General features: G+C 44.6%; 1 protein-coding gene across 1 annotated transcript in view; it reads right to left on the bottom strand.

Moving 5' to 3' along the window:
- The window catches only part of FECH (ferrochelatase), a 38,568-nt gene extending 28,021 nt beyond the window's left edge, over positions 1 to 10,547 (bottom strand). The window contains exons 1-2 of the mRNA XM_079943347.1: positions 10,419 to 10,547; positions 5,485 to 5,611 (exon numbers count right to left, since the gene is read on the bottom strand). Of these exons, the coding sequence (XP_079799473.1) occupies positions 5,485 to 5,611; positions 10,419 to 10,485 (194 nt within the window). The 5' untranslated portion in view covers positions 10,486 to 10,547. The remainder of the gene's footprint in view (positions 1 to 5,484; positions 5,612 to 10,418) is intronic.
- Positions 10,548 to 20,010: the final 9,463 nt, after the last annotated feature.

Genomic DNA, 20,010 nt, shown 5'->3' with positions numbered 1-20,010 from the left:
TAGGTTCTATTCTACACAGAGGAGCCGTGGGTTTCCCTATAATTTTAAACCTCCCCAGGAAACTATCAGCCCTTATTTACTCCCTTCTCTTTAGTTAATTATTAAATTATTAATGGCTTAAATTATTTCTTGCTACTCTGCTTCCTTCTCCAGAGCCCGCCTTTACTCCTGCTCAGTGTCCCCTGCTGTGATAAACTACGTTTCTCACTTTACACTCACCTCGCCATCCTTCATCTAAAACCCACTACTTAGGTAATTCCTGTAAAACACTGTTCTGAATTGTTCAGATTAGTCCCAGGCTAAAGAATCAACCACTGGATGAGCAAAAGGAAACAAAAAGAAAGTCATGCAGCTTCTGGGAAATTTTTTTTAAAAAGGACTATGCAAAAATGTAAACTTATAAAATCCAGAGCTGCTCTGAGGCCTGCACCGCCGAAGTGAGCCAGGCCAGGATGAGTTCTCTATTCCTAAACCAGCCAGGGGGCAAGATGGAGCCAGAGCAGGACCAAGTGTCTCCCCTGAGCTTCGGGGAGCCACCAGAAGACCATGACTCTGGTCGGAGCCACAAGGTCAAAGCCTGAGATGGGAGCGTGGAGAACTGCGGGCCTGTCTTTCCTCCTGTGACAGGAGTGAAAGAGGCTGCCGGTGGGGAAAAGAAAGGACAAGGAGTGCTTCTCTACTCATCCTTTTTTTCCTTCTTGTGCACTGTAAACATTTAGATATAATTCACATACCATAACACCTGCCATTTTAAACTGTACAATTTGGTGTTTTTTAATATATGCTCAAGGTTAGGCAACCATTACAGCTATCTAATTCCTAAACATTTTCCTCAGCCCCCAAAACCCCACTTATCCGTTACAGCCATTCCCCATTCTCCCTCCCCTTCACCCCTGGCAACCACTAATCTACTTTCTGGGCCTATGGATTTGCCTATTAACAGAAATAGAATCATAATATGTGGCCTTCTGTGTCTGGTTTCTTTCACTCAGCATAAAATTTGCAAGGTTCATCCGTATTATAGCATGAATCAGTACTTCCTTCCCTTTCGTGGCTGAATAATATTCCAGCATATGGGTATCCTCTCCACTCACTCTTGATAAAGCAGCCGAGGAACAAGCAGGCTGATGTCGATTTAAAACACCATTATTACAAATGCCGAGGGGGTTACTTTCTAAATCTCCTACGCCAAGACCACCTCTAGCTAATGCAGTGACTACCGCAATCCTGCTGAGATGGGTCTCGTTTGGAAGATTGCTCTTAAAGTGTTCTAAAGCTAATGATATCATGATGACATTTTAATTGTAATTTTTAAAAAAATAATGTTTGGCAATAATTTTAGGCAACAGAGTGTATCAAATTTATACAAGTAGAAACCATTTTCTTGATCAAACATAGTATAGGTGGATGAAGTAGAAATCTGAATTCTCAGCCTAAGTTTTCAAAATAAGAACCAATTTCTGGGGAAAGGGAAGTGCTGCATTACAATGAACTCAGGGATTTTCTAATTTAGACCCCATTATATAGATTAAGCAAATTCACTTTTTTCGCATCACTGTCTTAGGCCAGGGTTTCTTGACCTCAGCACTGCTGACATTGGGGGCTGGACAATCCTTTGTTGTGGGACTGTCTTGTGCTTTGTAGGAGGTCTAGTGGCAACCTTGCCTCTACTTACTAGATGGCAACAGCACACACCCTACCCCAGCTGTGACAACCAAAAATGTCTCCAGACATTGCCAAATATGTGTCAGGGACAAAAATGATCCCCCATCCCACCCTCTGCTCAGAATCACTGTGTTAGAGGAAAGGGGTTTAATCTCTTTTTACTAAACCAAGCAACCACATTGAAGTTGTTGTTGTTCCATAACTTTTCTACCCCCTCGGGCCAGAAGTCCTATCAATGAATTAACAAACTGGTGTTTTGTTTTCTTGATACCTGAAAATCCCAGATTCATTATATTGTGAAATTGTAATATTCCCTTAATCTTTCTACTTAGGCCACTGGTGTTCTGGGATTCTGTCTCTCACCCTCAAAAGCTGTGACTCACAATAAATTAAGTGCATTTTGCCATGGATTGCTGCCAGTTAACAGATTACTGGTTAAGAAACCCCACGCTAAGAGACTTACCTAAGCCACAGAGGGCATCAATGTGCAAACAGGATTTAGAACTGTTTTTCATCTATAACACCTGAGCTCAGAACAAGAGTGGCTTTAAATGGGATGTTACTCTACCCTGCAAACCCATGTTTTGCAAACCATGTTGATCTTATACATGAAAATACCTAAATACGCTTGCACTTAATTCAAAACTGTGTTGTGCATGACGAATGGCGCATTAGGAAGCCCTAGTCCAACATCCCTCTATTCCCGAATGTGAACTGCAAAGCTTTAGTCAAGGGTTGCTGTCTCTTCTCCCCTCCAGACACAGAACATCTGACACCAAAGTCTGAATGGTCAAGTTCCCCTTGTCTGAATATAAAAGCGTGTACGGCAAACACATTGAAAGCTTCTCATTTGAAAAGGTTGCCACATTTTGCCATTTATATTCTTGCACTCTCAAAATATGAGGTTTTTCCTTTGAACTATTAATTGGACAAACCAAAACTTAAGCTCATCAATTAACAAAGGAACAGATTAATTCTATTCTACTATATATAGTCATCATCAAGATAAAAAACAAATCCCAGCTCTTCATTAAATCTCCAAGATGTAATTGGCCAGAGGACCTATGCTGCCTCTGGAACAGGGTTTGGCAAACTCCAGTCCATGGGTCAAATTCACCCACACACCCCCTGCCTACTTTTGTAAATAAAGTTTTATTGGAACAGGGCTTCCCTGGTGGCTCAGTGGTTAAGAATCTGCCTGCCAATGCAGGGGACACGGGCTCGAGCCCTGGTCCGGGAAGATCCCACATGCCACGGGGCAACTAAGCCCGTGCTCCACAACTACTGAGCCTGCGCTCTAGAGCCCATGAGCCACAACTGCTGAAGCCCGTGCACCTAGAGCCCGTGCTCTGCAGCAAGAGAAGCCACTGCAATGAGAAGCACACACATCGCAACGAAGAGTAGCCTCCGCTCGCTGCAACGAGAGAAAGCCCACACGCAGCAACAAAGACCCAACACAAACACAGCCAAAAATAAATAAATAAAATAAATTAATTTTTTTAAAAAACATTTTATTGGAACAGAGTTCCAGTCATTTGTTTACGTATCACCTGTGGCTGCTCTCACATTATGATGGGGGAGGTGAATAGCAGCAAAGAAGACCAAATGGCCCACGAAGCCTGAAAACATGTACCACTCAGCCCTTTGAGGACAAATTTGTAGTGTAGCATTGTCTAGAGTAGTCTGAGCACTAAGCAGCACGAGGCCTTCATCATATCTGGCATCAGAATGACTCACAAAGACACTCACCACTTCAGCACCTCTAATTTTTGTTTGTTTGTTTGTTTTTGTTTTTGCGGTATGCGGGCCTCTCACTGCTGTGGCCTCTCCCGTGGCAGAGCACAGGCTCCGGACTAGCAGCCTCAGCGGCCATGGCTCACGGGCCCAGCCGCTCCGCAGCATGTGGGATCTTCCCGGACCAGGGCACGAACCCATGTCCCCTGCACCGGCAGGCAGAATTCCAACCACTGCGCCACCAGGGAAGCCCCATCATCTCTAATATTTAAAACCCAGAAATAACCTATGTGCCCCATAACATGAGATTGGATAAATAAATTAAGATTTAATAAAATACTCTTAGGCTATAAAAATTATGTAGACTTTTTACAGTTATGTGGTAGACATTAAATAAAAAGAGGAAGTTATAAAAATAATATATGTAGTATTATCACATTATGATAAATATATACTGAGTAAATATTAATAGATACAGGTATAGAGACAAAATACTGGGTGGTGAGATTATCAGTGATTTTTTTTTTCCTGTCTGTATTTTCTAAAATGAACCGATTTCTTTTGTATAAATATGATATAAAGTTACTTACTAGAATTTGGGAGTCTTTTTAGATTTTTATTCAATTTTAATAATTTAATCTTAAGGCGATTTATTTATTTATTTATTTTTGCGGTACGCAGGCTTCTCACTGTTGTGGCCTCTCCCGTTGCAGAGCACGGGCTCTGGACGCGCAGGCTCAGCGGCCATGGCTCACGGGCCCAGCCACTCCACGGCATGCGGGATCTTCCCGGACCAGGGCATGAACCCGTGTCCCCTGCATCGGCAGGCGGACTCTCAACCACTGCGCCACCAGGGAAGCCCTTAAGGCAATTTATGTTGTTGACTTTTGCCACCAGGATAACATAGTAATTAAATAATTTTTCTCCCAGGGTTCCACGTCCAATCAGTTCTTCAGTTTACACCAAATACTTACCCCAAACCCTAAATACTTAAAGCACTTTGTACTATGGCTGAGGTGAGAAAAGAGGGGCCGTGGGGGGCAAGGAGGAGTGGCATCCTGCTGGGCATGCCCCCAGGATGGAGACAGTGTCTGTGCTTCCTCTCTCCCTTCCCACATGTTGTTTTTCAGGAGGCCGGAGAGTTGAAAGGAGATGATTTGGGACCCCACCCTACTGCCCTAACCCCAACAAACCTCAGTTCACTAAGTGCTCCATCATCATACCCAGGATCACACAATTATAAATAACAAACACAAAATATGACTATTTTCAAAGCTGTAAAGCTCTCGTGGAACATCTGGTCTACCAGAAAGGTCAAGGCGTTAATAGTTCACAGCTACTTTCTCTCTGCCCAGTGTTAAAGTGCATTACTCCTATCTGTGCACTCATCTAAAAAGCGACCTTTGCAGTCTTCTGTTGCCTCTGTACCAGAGGAAGACTTGAAAACAGCTGTGGCCTCTTGATACTGAAGAGGACGCCCAGTAGCAACGCCATGCCTGCTGACGTCCACCCGCGAACAGCAGAGGTGAGGTAGGGAACGTACTTTGTTTCTTTAATAAACTGTAAATCACATTATGGCATTTACAATAATATTCACTGCCTTAACAGTTTACTACAGAAATTCTTGGTGGATTCGTTATTCCTTTTCCTGCACAGGAGATGTATTTCATAAGTATAATCATGTTAGGTTCATAAACATATTTCCAGCATACACATAATTTCTGTTATGGGACATATTCCAAAACTAAATCCCCACACGATTTGCAGATTGTTTGTACTCAACTCTGTGTCCTTTAACAAAAGCCCTGTGGGATTTTTATTTGTCAACCAGACCTCAATAAAGCTGGGGAAAAAAATTTTAACAGAAAATGTAAAAAATCTATCAAAATTCAAAAACACTTTTAAAGCCTTAATTGGGGGTGCAATCTATAAGTTTCACAGCTATTGAAAGCAAGCCAGGAAAATAACATACCACTCCTTACATGCTGGGTTTTCCCAACACCTCTGCTCCTAGGTAGCTGGTATCCACCGGTGTTTGCGTCAAGAAAGAGAAATCCTTATTAGTACCTAAAATTAGACTCGTACCTGTTCCCCGGCTGAACTTGAGGTCTGGGGCTTCTGGCACGTTGGGCTGTTTCTGTGGCAGCTGCTGCTGTGGCTGCACTCGACTGGCACCTCCGTGGCTGACAGGCCCTTGAGCCACCATATACCACTGTGACAAAAGTAAAGTGGCAGCATGAAATCTAGCTGGAAAGTAATTGCTTTTGAAGAGGTCCTCAGAGCATAATTCCTGGATCTCAAATTTAATAGAGATGCTAGAGCAGAGGTGATTTCCCCAGCATTTCACTGCAGGCGGGTGAAGGCTCTTAAGACCTCTCTGAGGGGTGGGATGGCGTCCCCTAGGATGGCTTACAGGACTTGCAGGGAGGCTTTTTGGAAGCCACACACACCTCCTCTCACTGCCTTGGCCGCCGCTTTTGATATGATCCCTCATGAGATCATGCATGCTATGACGGCAGCATACTGCTCATATGAAAGGTGAGGAGCCTGCAGAAAAGGTTAAGAAACACTGATTTAAGGAGTGGAAACTGGGCCCGTTTTCCACCACTTGCACAGATCTCATGTCTGCCTCCTAGCCTTCTCCAATACAGTACCAGAACTAAGAACCCCAGAATTGCCCTTGGACTCTGACAAGGGCCGGGGGACGGAGGTGCTCTGCTTTCAAGGGCCGATTCTGGTCCGCCTCCTTCTGCACCCTGCCCCATGGGGTATGCCATCTGCATGGCCAAGGATTCATGGACCCCCAGAGTCCATGCCCCCCATTCCTGACCAGGCTCCCAGGACCCAGGACCTCAGAATTCCATGCCCCCAAAGCTCCACTTCCAGGGTCTGGCGCAGGCCTCTTTCCTGCATCCATCCTCCTGACGGCAGATCGCACCATCAGTATAAGCAATTCTTGATCTGAAGGGTAGCCAACTGGTGGCTGTTCATAGGGTCAAGAATGGAGCTTGAACATACATACACACTGGAGTATGCACAAGACTCTTCACCATGCCGGGCAGGCCAGGAGTGGGAAGAGAAGCAGGGAAGTCTGCCCGCCCGAGGCAACTTTCTCAAGGCCGCGGCATTTCTGCAGGAACTGTGAAGAGTTCAAGAGTTCACCCTTCCAGGCCGTTAGCAAGGTCTACTTGTCAGCACAGCAGAACAGAACATAATTCACAGTCTGTTAGCTTGCTGTATACGGGTCTTGTCCTGGGCACCACAAAGTTAGTTGTGGGCCTGGAGAGCCTATCTGGATCGAGGAGTCCATGGGCCATACCCAGTTATAGCATGAAGGGTACTCATCCTTAAACAACACAGAGCGAAATTAAACTGAAACCACACAGTAGGTACTCAAGATGGCAAAATGCAGGACAGTAGTTACTACCATGCCCCGCAGTATACACACAACCTCCCTTCCCCAGTCTCAAACCAGCGGGTCTGAAACCAGCCTGAGATCAGTCTCCTTCTACCCACCTCCTACTTACGAGTCAAAGGTGTTCTGGTGAGGAGCCCGGACTGTGGACCAACGGACCCGACTCTGAATCCAGTTCTGCCACTTACTAGTAATGTCACTGGGGCTGGGTTATAATCTTTCTGAGCCTTAGTTTCCCCAGCTGTAAAATGGTGAAACCCTGTTATCTGCATCCGTGTAAAGATTACAGCAGATAAGGCCAGTGCAGCACTCTTCACAGGGCCTGCCTCATATGTTGGTACCAGTATTATTTTCCTTGGTAAGTGTCTAGAGCATAGGGACTACACCTTCTCTGATTTTTTTTTCTTTTTTTTTTTTAATCACCTAGCAGGTCTATAAAATATAGGAGAGTGATATTTCCAGGCCACTTAGATTTCCAACTGTCCAGATTGTGCACATTCCCAACAGAGCCAATTACGTGAGCTTGAGCTGAAAAATCCTTATTAACTCAAAGCAGAAGCGCAAAGATTGACATAAAGAACTTCAATTCCGCTCACATGAAGTCTCAAACCAACTCACATCTCCTTATTTCAGACAAGTTCAATTCTGAACTGCACGATGAGATTTAACCAGGTTCTCAATCAAGCTGCGATGTCTGCAATTCCTTATATAAATGAGGTTATATCAGATTCCATGGGGTATCAGAATAGAACTTTGGCATTACATAATTTGACTGCTGGTAATATAATAAGATTTCCTCCTGCAAACTTTAAAAGGGGGTGGGGTAGGGGTGGGGAATAAGGATGAGACTAGAGTCTCCAACCAGTACATTAGCATTGCTTAGTACAGTTTGGGAGCTGGTAGGTTTTCAAGCTGCCGAAAACTATTGCCATGCCCTCTACTTATAAAATTCTCTTCTCTGAGGTTAAATAAATTCTCAAAGAAGGTGATACTAATGATGGATCCTTTCTGCTCAGGACATAGGGTTAACACACCCACCTCTCAAGGACTTCTCTAAAACACTCCTCTCCCCTGATGATCTGAAGACTCCAGAAAAACAGAGTATCTCCTACCAAATGATTAGTACTAATCTAGCTAAAGGAGTTTAAAGTAATTATTCAAAGACCCAAATGAGACTCCTGAATGCACTCAGCTCACAGCTTAAGAGAAATTCGAAGGCACAGGCAGCATCGTGTGGTGTAGTGTGTGTTCTGGAGCTAGAGAGATCTGAGCAGAAATTCCAGATAGGACCAAACAAGCTGTGTGACAGTAATTGGGCAACTCACTGAGCTACTCCAAGCCTCACTTTTCTCATCTGTAAAACCGTGATAAGGCCAAACTTGCAGGGCTGTTGTAAAGATTAGGAAAATTTTAAAAAATCTATGTCCAGCCCCAAGAACAGTGTCTGGCACAATGCATGAAGTAAGAACACTCAATACTAAGGATCTGCCCACTTATGAACTAAGACCAGGTAACTCTAACCCTACTCTTGGCATGGACAACTGGTCTACCTTTGGAAGGCCTACAAACAATAAAAGCTATAAAACCAAGGGATATGCAGAAAAGATGATGTAAGAAAACAAAACTTCATTAATTCCTGGACACACCCAATAGGTGAATCATTCAAAAGTATACCTGTAACTTAAGAAGTTCATGGGTATCAAGTGATTCTCCAAAACTATTATTTAATATTTTGGATGCTTGGGGGTGGTACGTGGGAGGGTAGAAAACAAGATACACAAGTACCTAATGCAGCCCTTTTCTATCACACAGCAGATGAAGATTATTTCAAAAGGTCCTTATAAACGTGAGTATCATTTTAAAAATTAACGGAAATAAGGTTCTGTATTGTAACTATTAATAAACACTTGGCGAGGGGAGGCTTTAAGAAAAAAATTGTTATTTTTCTAGTATGGAGCCAGAATGTTTTCATGTATTAATTTAAACATTGATATTCTTTTTTATTATTCTAGATTTGATTTTTCCAATTACAAAAGACATATATGCCTAACGTAAAAAATCTGGAAAGAAAATGTCACAAAGAAACAATAATTCTTTATTCTATTAACTTTCTAAAATATACGTATATACTATATACATATATACTAGGGAGTTTCTTATTAATTCTGTACTATGCTAAAAACATAGAGTGTAAAACTTTGCTTTTCTACTTTGAGAATTCATTTTGAGAAATACTACTCAATTTTTTCTAACCCAGATGTTAATCCCTTCATATAAAACAAGATGAAGTATTATAACTACATCTAAAATCAGAGTCTGTAATTCAATTGAACTTCAAATCTACTTCTGCTGTGGTTTCTGAATCCTTCCACTTGGTTACTTATAACCTGGACAACAAAGCATTTAAAGTTTCTCATATTGTTCTATGACCTCAACTCTTGAGCCTGTCAGACTTTCTTTGCCACAGGAAGGGTCGGTGAAAGAAAAGACTAATTTGATACTTCTTTCAGCCCCGTTACTGGCACTGTGCTTCCTTTTCTTAAAAGATAATGTCTTTCGTCTCCCACTGCCCTTAGTGACCTGATTGTCATTGACACTGGGTTATTATTTTTCCAACAAAGGCACCTGTAATAAGATATGGAGGTTCAGAGTGGACTCTCCACTCCTTTTCAGTAGGTGACAGATTGATGAATTAGGGAACTTCTTAGAAAAAAAAGTCAGGTCTGTGTCCAGTCATCATTCAAATATACAAATTAAGCATCTTAGTAGGTGGCAGCCTTTTACATAATAATAACTGAACATTTTGAGGTTATCTATGTACCTACTGTGTGCCAGGGACTGTGCTACAGGCTTTACCTGTATCCTGCTAATCTTCACGGCAAGCCTATGAGGTAGCCTCACTCAGGGGGGTCACAGGAATGCTGCAGAGCTAGTGACCCAGCCAGGTGTGTCTGAACCAGAGTCCCGTCCGCTCATCCTGTGGACACAACCTACATTCACGTCTGTATCAGAAAAGTGTGAGGTTGTCCATGGGTCTTATTTCTTCTCCAAATATCTCTAGAAAATACTAGCCTGAGCTGCCCCGCGGTGGGTCCTGCTGCCAAGGACAAGTGAGCACCGGGTGACGCCAGGGGCCAGGGCAGCAGTGGACACAGTGTGACCTCCACCACCAGAGAGGGAACCCCAGGGTAGATGCCCATGGTGATAATGAGGATAATGATGCCAACGGTACTGTCTGTGGCAGGCCCTTAACACACTCTGCCTCCCGAAATCACAACAATCCTGCGACTATCATTATTCTTATTTTACAGATAAGAACTAAGGCTCTTAGAAATTCAGCCACTGCTCACGGCCACCCAGCTGACCGATGTGACTCCGGGACCCCTCCCCGCGGCCTCTCAGGGTCCTCGGGGGACCCACGTAACCCACTCTCGCCCCTCCCAGTGGAGCGCCCCTTTCCGGATCCTTTCTCCGCCCCTCGCCCCGCCGCGGGCAGCTTCCTGCGCAGCCCGCCGCCGCTCCTTGGAAGTTCCCAGGCCCGGGGACCCCAGCGCCAGCTGCCCGCTGTCCCCGCCTCGGCGGCGGCCGCGACAGCCCCACTTACGCCGATCGCGGAGCAGGACGCCCGCAGATCGCAGGGCCGCAGCCATGTTTGTGCTGACTAAAACCATTCCCGGGGCAGCCTCGGCCCGGGACCTGGGTTCCTCCCGCTGCAGCACACCCAGGCGCGGGCCCCACCAACAGCTAGCAGCAGACCTCAGCACCCACGACCCACGCCTCCTTATCAGGCGCGGCCACTCCCTGCGCCCGGGCTGTGCGCCCGCTCATTGGTGCCGGGCAGGGGCGGGGCTTCAGGGGCGGGGCCAGGTGGAGACACGCCCCTCCCCGGGAGCCCGCCCTGCAGCAGCGAGGTGCCCCGGGTAGAGAAAGGGTCCCAGGCTGTGCAATTGGCACCTTCCACCCAAACCACCAAAATTCCGTGCGGGTCGCCCTGAACGAACGCCCTGGTTGCATGCGCCCACCTGACCAAGGCAGGAACTGCAGCCATGACAACGCAAAGAACTTTCTTCACATTTCCACTACTATCACTTACATATGACAATGCTTTTGCCTCAATTCTCCAGTTTTGTGGCCTAGTTACAGCACAACTGTACCGACCCTGTTTTATTTTGCTTTGTTTTCAGAATGAGAAAAGGAATTATTTTATATCAGACACTCATGACATACTTGTTAAGTTCCTCTGTAGTATCTCTATGCAGCAGAGTTTCACAGCTGGGACCAGAAAGCAAACATTAGGCTGCTAACGTGATAGCATTAGGAAAAGTGAAGGCCAGTCCGGCAAACACATTTTTTGGTGGGCTGGTACGGTGAGGTCTGTCAGTATCATGTCTGTGCACCTTCGCAGGGTGACTGCCTGGCCCCAATCCCACGCACGGAACAGGTGCCCCCCGCATTTCTAGCCCTTGCTGCATTCCCACACCTCTGCCCGCCCACCTGGCCCTAATGCTCAGTGCGTCTCGAAGTACAAGACCAACCTTTGGAATAGAAAGGTGTCAGGCACCATTCTTTCATTCACTGAACAAGTATTGAGCACCTACTGTGTGCACTGGGGAAACAGCAGTGAACAGAGCAGACAAGGGGCTTACATAGGGATTAGGGGAGAGACAGAAAATAATCACAATATGTAGTATTTAGGGTGATGATGAGTGTTAGAAAGAATGAAGCTATGTAAGGGAGATGAGGGAGGGGAGGCTAGTGCGATTTGAAATAGATGAGTCAGAGAAGACCTCATTGACATTTGGGCAAAGACCTGAGGAAGTAAGGGGGCAAGCCACGTGGAACATTCCAGGAAAATGGAGTCTAGATTGAGTGCAAAACCAGTTTTCTGTAGCTAAAATGTATGCTCTTGATTGAATTCGTTTATTTATTATTAAAGTGGATCCTCTTTCTGGTTTTCAGCTTGGTGTAAAATGTCAACTTAAGTGGATTGCCTTTCATATTATCTACACGATCTTCAAATCAGGCAAGAGGTGTCCCCTGAGAAACAGACAGTAAAACTTGCTCCTCGTATCAACTGCTTTCCTATACATTTTGCTAGCTCTCCATTCTCAGAATGAAAATTACATTAGTTTAATTTGCCCTTTGAAGAGGTGATCTTTATAGATAATATACTCCTCTACCTAAAGCCTAAACGCATTGCTTTTAAATCAACTACACAAAACGTCTTTACAGTTTGAAATGCTGTGCTGGAAAAAGTGTCGACAAGGCCAGAGAAGTAGAAAAAGCCCAGGGTTTTTAATTACTGAGCTATGTGGGCTCTTCTCGGCTCAGGAGGCCCAGGATAAGTCACCCTTCCATCCCGGGTGCTGTACCGCTCCTGCTAAGTGGAGATAGCAGGGGTCTTCTGGTCCCTCCCAGGGAAATGCTGATGATTAGTGACAAGGCATAAAGGTACCAAATCTCATGTAATCAACATTGGGGCAAGTTAAATTTGTATCTGGCCAGAAAAAAAAAGGAACTAACAAACCATGTTTTATTAACTATATCAACATAATAACATTTTAAAACATGAATCAGCACCATTTCATTCATTTTCCTTTTACTGACTCTTAAAAAACTCATTCAAAAGTATACTCATGTATAAAACCCCCCGACACACATATTAAGACTCATAGGTTACAAATGGAAACAGAACTTCATTATTTTTCCCCAAAGAGCTCTTCAGGACATTTGTTATTTCTAATCTATGGCTTATTTCTTACAAAAAGCATCAAATACAACAGCTTTTCAGTGAGTAAATTTTTATGTTCTTTTGAAGTGAAAACAGATAAAATATGCTTTATATGGGTCCTTTTGAAAACTGATAGGCAACACAGCCCTTAAATCAGAAGATGTGAATTCTAAATACGGGTTTTACTAAGAAATCCAGAAAGCCCTTGAAAGGCTAAAGAAATTTATAAAACTATATGAGATTTATATATATATGTATATATACACATATGTATGTGTATATAAATGCATTTTTTCTGGCTTAAATATCTGTACCAAAATTATAACCACTTCCCTTAACAAACAGAAAGCACATTCTCTGGGCCAACTCAGATAAGCAGCACTCCCACCACCCGGGAGAGGGTTTGCCTGAGCTCTGGTGACTTAATTAGTGAAGAAAGCATTCTCTTCTCACAGACAGCACTCAGAATCCAGCCTGTGATCCTAAATAAAATGAATTCGTTGGTTTCAGCTCAATGCTTCAGGAAAGGGGTGGGGGGAGGTCCCCTAATTCATTATTTGCCATGATTGGCACCTCTGAGCTACACAAACTAAATTTAGATTACTCAATTCTGTCTCCTTAATCAGAACAACAGGGCGAGGATGGGGGCTTTCAGTGCAAGAGACACAGTGGCTGGGTGAAGCAGACAAATGGTGAGCTCTGATGATTACTCAGAGAAACCTGACCGATTGTCCCCACAACTGTTTTAAGCAAAGAGGCCACCAAATGCAGGTCAATGCGATGTGTATTTTGACTGCCACTCTTAACCACGCAGAGCCTTAAGCCCACTAGTGATGATGGGTTTATTAGTTCATGTGCACATATTTTCTGAGAGTCTACTATGAGCAAAGCATTATATCGGATACTGGGAAGGATAAAAAAATAAACTGTACTCTCAAGTAGCTCATTCATTTATGAAACAAATATGTATGGAGGGCATGCCTAGGTCAGGCACGTGGTGGGCACTGAGCATTACAGCAATGAATTGGACTATCTCTACTTTCATGCAACTTACATTCTAGAAGGCAAGGCAGACAATAAACAAAAGATCCATACCATAAGGTTAGCTGTGACTAAGAACCATGAAGAAAAATAATAAATGAGGCAAAGGAATGGAGAGAGGCAGGAAATGTTAGTTTCGGAGGTGCAGTGGGACAGGGCCTCTCCGCAAAGATGCCAGTTGAACAGGGGCCTGTGGGGGGTGAGGGAGGTTCTCTGTGGAAGGGCTTTGCAAGCAGAGGGATCAGAAAGTGCTGGAACACATTTGAGGCTTGTATTAGTTCCCTGGGGCTGCTGGAACAAAATACCACAAACCAGGCTGCTTAAAACAACAGAAATGGGGGCTTTCCTGGTGGCGCAGTGGTTGAGAGTCCGCCTGCCGATGCAGGGGACATGGGTTCGTGCCCCGGTCCGGGAAGATCCCACATGCCACAGAGCGGCTGGGCCCGTGAGCCATGGCCGCTGAATCTGTGTGTCCAGAGCCTGTGCTCTGCAATGGGAGAGGCCACAACAGTGAGAGGCCCGCGTACTGAAAAAAAAAAGAAATGTATTGTCTTCCAGTTCTGAGGCTGAAAGTCCAAGTCAGAGTCAACAGGGCCACGCTCGCTCAGCAGTCTGTCGGGGAGAATCCTTTCCTGCCTCTTCCTAGCTTCTGGCAGTGGCCAGCAGCCCTTGGCTCTCCTCGCCTTGTAGCATCTCTCTGATCTCTGCCTCTGTGGTCATGTAGCCTTCTCCCTGTGTGTCTCTTTTCCCATAACTGTCTTCCCTTCTAGAAGGACACCAGTCGTATTGGATTAAGAGCTCACCCTATTGACCTCATCAGAACTTGGTTACATCTGCAAAGACCCTACTGGTAAATAAGATAACGTTTCCAAGTACCAGAGGGGAGGATTTCAACATATCGGGTTTTTTTTTGAGGGAGAGGGACACAGTTCACCCCATAACAAGGCCTTGAGGGACAGTAAAGAGACGGCATGTCTTGAGCAGCGTGTGTGGGGTGGAGGGGAAGGAGTTTCGGCCTATTAGGTGATGAAAGACTTCATCTTATCAAGTGATCTCCCTCTAACAGAACGATCCATGCTTACGGTTCAAAAGGTTCACTTTGCCTGCGGTGTAGAGAGAAAACTGGAGCTCTTGCGCCAGTATTAAGACACGTACCACATGACTAAATAATTTCATTTTCTCCTAAGGGTTCTAATTCTTTTTGAGATCATATTGGGCAAGAGTGTTTTTCTCCAGCGAGGTCTCTGCCCCCGGGGTGGTGGGAGGGTCCCTCCAGAGCATTTCTGGTCTGCCTCTGCCAGGACTGCAGGGTCCCACCAGGCTTAGATGGGGTTTATGGACATTTCTTGGCTTCGTAGTGCTGCCCCTTGCAGATACATTCAAACCAGGAAAGTTGACTTTTTCCAGCAAGCTTTCGTTCCCTGTCCAGAGCCCTGGGCAGGTGGCAGTCTTCCATGTCCTTCTCTGGCTACAGGGCCAGTTTTCTAGATTTCACAGAAAGGCCAGCACCCCAAGTCCCTGTTTCCTGCAGAGAGGGGTCTAGCCCTTGGTCCAGTTTCCTGTCTGGGTGTAGGGTGGGCACTGTAGGAGCTGCGTATATGATGTGCTCACTTTGTGAAAATTCGTAGTGTTGCACTCTTATGATGTGTGCCCTTTTTTGTACGAATAGTATACTTTAGTATAACTTTTTTTTTTTTTTTGCGGTACGCGGGCCTCTCACTGCTGTGGCCTCTCCCGTTGCGGAGCACAGGCTCCGGACGCACAGGCTCAGCGGCCATGGCTCACGGGCCCAGCTGCTCTACAGCATGTGGGATCTTCCCGGACCGGGGCACGAACCCATGTCCCCTGCATCGGCAGGCGGACTCTCAACCACTGTGCCACCAGGGAATCCCTAGTATAACTTTTAAAAATACCCCCGAGTGCCTTTATCTGGGTTCAATTCTCCCTCTAACTCCCATACCCAACCTAACAGCTCTGGTTTAGAGACCCTCTCTACTCCCTCCTCTCCAATTCTGATGCCTAGAGGTGTTCCTTTCACTCAGCTAAGAGGAGGGTCTGTGTGGAATTATTATATTTATCCGGTAGAGTTACCTGTTTACAGTGGGAGAGGAAGAGGTGAGCAGAAGTTTCCCTGATAAAAATGAGTGGTGATTTCAGGCTGAGAGGATGCAGGGATGCTTTTTCATCGGGGTGGTATAGAATTTACAAGAAAAGTAGGCTTGTTGTATATTGAATGTGAGGGGACACTCTGAAGGCAGAAGAGCACACGATTACCAAGAGCAAGACGTTCACTTGGCCACCGCACAGCATCTGGAAAGGATTCAGAGCTAAGCGTGGTGAGAGAAGGCTGAGGACCGAGCCTGAATGTGCTGAGAAACTGGACCTTTGTTGGTAGGTGAACGGGAGTCATGCATGGTCATGACAGTCATGCAGAAGAGTAGCCTGTGCTCTGAGGAAAAGGATTGAGCAAGCAGGGTCCAGGCTATAAGAGAGGAGAGACAGGGAGAACAAATAGAAGACAGTGGCCACCGTTCACAAAAGAGGTGTTGAGGGGCGTGGCCAAGGAAAGTGAAGACAGAAATAGGCAAGTAATGGCACACTGGAGATTAGAGGGAGGGCAGAATCGGGTAATTCAAGTTCTTCAGCAGTAGTGAGACCAAAAAAGAGAAATACATTAGTCAGCAGGACAGCTGGTTTGAGGCAAAGATGAATGCACTTTTTTATATTTGTTGTTTTCATGTTGTCTTTGTTTTTGCCTGAGTATGTTTTACATTGCAAGAAGGACAAACAGGTACAGCCATCCAACAGAAAGTTGTAGTGGTCACCTACATAGAAATAAGGATTGAAACCGACCATTCATTCAACCATTCATTTTTTAAAAATAAATTTATTTATTTGTTTATTTATTTATTTATTTTTGGCTGCGTTGGGTCTTCGTTGCTGCGCACAGGGTTTCTCTAGTTGCAGCGAGTGGGGGCTACTCTTCGTTGTGGTATGCGGGCTTCTCATTGCGGTGGCTTCTGTTGTTGCAGAGCATGGGCTCTAGGCACATGGGCTTCAGTAGTTGTGGCTCGCGGGCTCAGTAGTTGTGGCTTGTGGGCTCTAGAGTGCAGGCTCAGTAGTTGTGGTGCACAGGCTCAGCTGCTCCACAGCATGTGGGATCTTCCAGGACCAGGGCTCAAACCCATGTCCCCTGCATTGGCAGGCCGATTCTTAACCACTGCACCACGAGGGAAGCCCTAATCATTAATTCGTTTTACAAAACAATTTACGGAGAATTCCTCACTCTCCTTGCTAATTTGTCCTTCTTAATAGCTAACAATAATTGAATGTTTATTCTCTTTCACCTATGTCCACTCCCTTTTGATTTATCTTCAAATACAGAGGGAAGATCTCTGGGTAAAAATGGGGGCTTGAACACATGGATGTAATTTCACTCCGACCCCCAAACCCCACTAAAATGTCAAGAGAGGTTTTGTTGTTGCTGACAGTGATGGCGTGTTTTGTTTGTTTTCAAGCACAAACCTAAAATGATGGGGAAAAAAGAAAAAGGAACGACAGCAACAAATTTGGGGAGCTGGAAGGCAGATGGATAAATGGTTCATGATTTAGCAAACTCAAAAACCCCTGAATCTTAAAATGGCCATCCTAAGACAAGAACCATCCGGATTTACATGGCAGAATCCCTAGGAGGTTCCAGACTGGCAGCAGCGGGTAGCCCTGGAAGTGGGGATGAAAGGGAGAGATGCTACATTGAGATAGATTTGGGGAACTAGACTTACCGAAGCTGTGGACACATAGCCCTCTTCACCCCTTTCCCCCCACAGGAGGTGGGAAGAGTCTGGAATCCAACCGGCCCAAGAGGAAAGATCTAAGGATGTTGACATCTGGAATCCAACCGGCCCAAGAGGAAAGATCTAAGGATGATGACATCAGGGACTCCCATACTCAACATACTCAACAGTTCAGGCAGCTCACCCTACAGGAGGGCTCACATCTCCTCCCACACACTTCAAAAGCATTTTATCTGCTATTTGGAATTCTCAGCAGAAAACCAAGTATCACCTCACATCTGAAAAAAGCCTCTAAGAAGAAAGACAGAGACCCAAGCAAACAGAAGAAAACATACAGGAAGAAGAAAGCTTGAGTAAAAGACCATAAAGATGGAACTTTCTGAGGTCAGAATAAAAAATTTTTTAAATTTTACTATGCTAACAGAGATGAAAAATCCAATAGAAGGACTGGGGAAAAGTTGAGGAAAGCTCTCAGAAAATAGCAAGCAAAAAAAAAAAAAGATAAAAGGAGGTCTACTATCTGAATAATAGCAGTTGTAGAAAGAAAGAAAAACAAACAAAAGAGGGGACACACAAAAAAAACAGTTTAAGAAAGTTTTCAAAACTGAAGGCCCTGACTTTCTGAATTTAAAGAGCCTACCAACTGCCCAGCAGAATGATGAACAGTCCCAAGGAATATCATATTTCAGAACATGGGGACAAGCTTCTAGAATAGACAGGTCATATGTAAAGGACCATGTATGAGAATGTTTGGGAATTCTCCATAGCAACATTGGAAGCTAGAATGGTAACACTGGAAGCCAGGGTTTCAAAATTCTGAGGGAAAAATGCTTTTTAACCCACAATTTTATATAGAGACTATGGTTTAAATGTGAAGATAGATTAAAAACATTTTTTAGATAGGCAAGTTCTCAGTGAATTGACATTCCATGCACCCTTTCTCAGGAAAATACTGGAGGATGTGCTCCACCAAAAAGAGGAAGTAAACCAAGGAACAGGGAAACATGGGATACAGAAAACAGGCTGTCCATAGAGGAGAAAGGTGAAGGGGATACCTGGAATGACAGCGAAAGAAGATCCCAGGACGACAACTATATTTCAAGATTGGAGTGTGGCTGGTTCACACTACAGCAGACAAGCTCTCAGAGAAGCTTCTATGGGAAGATATAACTGATGAGCACCTGATGTGTCTGAGCATCTTTGGAAAGTGAATTAATGATAAAGAAAAAAATAAGATGACTGTTAATTATGGGCAAAATGAAAAGTTGGCCAGAAAAGGAAAAGCAGTCATAGTATACGACATGGTCAACCAAAGTAATGATTTAACTAAGCTGGAAAGAGGGGGAGAAGAGAGGCATGCACATGAATGGTGGGACAGGGAGAGGAAGAAGCGCAATCTTCTGCAGAAGAGCAGTAGAGAGTGTCTAAAACCGAAAAATCGATAAAGTAATAGAAGCATGTTTTTCTTCATGACATGGAAGTAAATGCCTAAAGAGTAAGTTAAAATTTTGAGCACCACCATTTCTGTGAGCCAGGGTGCTACACTGCATTATATTTTGACGCCAGAAACCAGCATCTTTGAACTGCAGAGTACACCAATGTTTTTTCAAAGATAATATTCTTCATCTTATCAAGTTAGTAGTAATCTATGAGGTAGAAGGAAACTTTTCAGCATAAGAAACGGAATCATTGAATTGACCAGCAATTAGCAAATACTATGAATGACAGCATTTGTACATCATAATATCTTTTTTCCTTAGAAGGACTGAATGAGATAATAGGATTCTAAGTTTAAAGGAATTCAAGCTTTGGTGTTTCAAACTTCATTCTGTCACTTTTAACAGTGCATCTTCAGGCATGTTTTTTAACTTTTCTCAACCATTACCTCAGGGGTAATAGGGCTATTATCCATATATAGGGATTATAGGGCTATAATTATAATTTATATGTTGTATAAATTTATAATTTATATAATTATCACAAGAGGTTATTGTGGGGATTAAAGCACGTGACAGTACATGGCTGACACAAACCAGTACTCCATTATTGGCATCATTTTGAGAATTTCCAAGTATGACTTGAAAGCTAACGAGTGCACAGGTGTAGCGTTTTTGTGGCCACTGGCAATATTGGACAGTCTCAACCTTGCCCCAGTGTTCCCATTTTAACATAGAGATTGGGAACAATTTCAAAAGAGATTTAATGTGAGATGAATGAGGACCTACAGTCATGATGATGAGAGGCTTAAGGCTGGCTTTAGAAGAGGGAGGTAGCTACTCAGTGACAGTCACACTAAGTCTGCCACAGCCTCAGCTGGGCGGGCTTTTAAAAAGCATCCTGGGGGCTTCCCTGGTGGCGCAGTGGTTGAGAGTCCGCCTGCCAATGCAGGGGACACGGGTTCGTGCCCCGGTCCGGGAAGATCCCACATGCCGCGGAGCGGCTGGGCCCGTGAGCCATGGCCGCTGAGCCTGCGCGTCCGGAGCCTGTGCTCCGCAACGGGAGAGGCCACAACAGTGAGAGGGCCGTGAACCACAAAAAAAAAAAAAGAAAAAAAAAAAAAGGCATCCTGGGCCCAGCCCTGAAATCCAGATTCTGTTGGTCTGGGATGAGGCCCAGGTGACTCCAATGCG

This window comes from Stenella coeruleoalba (assembly GCF_951394435.1).
Source record: "Stenella coeruleoalba genome assembly, chromosome: 14".
In the NCBI taxonomy this organism is placed as follows: Eukaryota; Metazoa; Chordata; class Mammalia; order Artiodactyla; family Delphinidae; genus Stenella; species Stenella coeruleoalba.
Note: the sequence above shows the minus strand (reverse complement) of the source record. Positions and strands in the feature narration are given on the sequence as shown.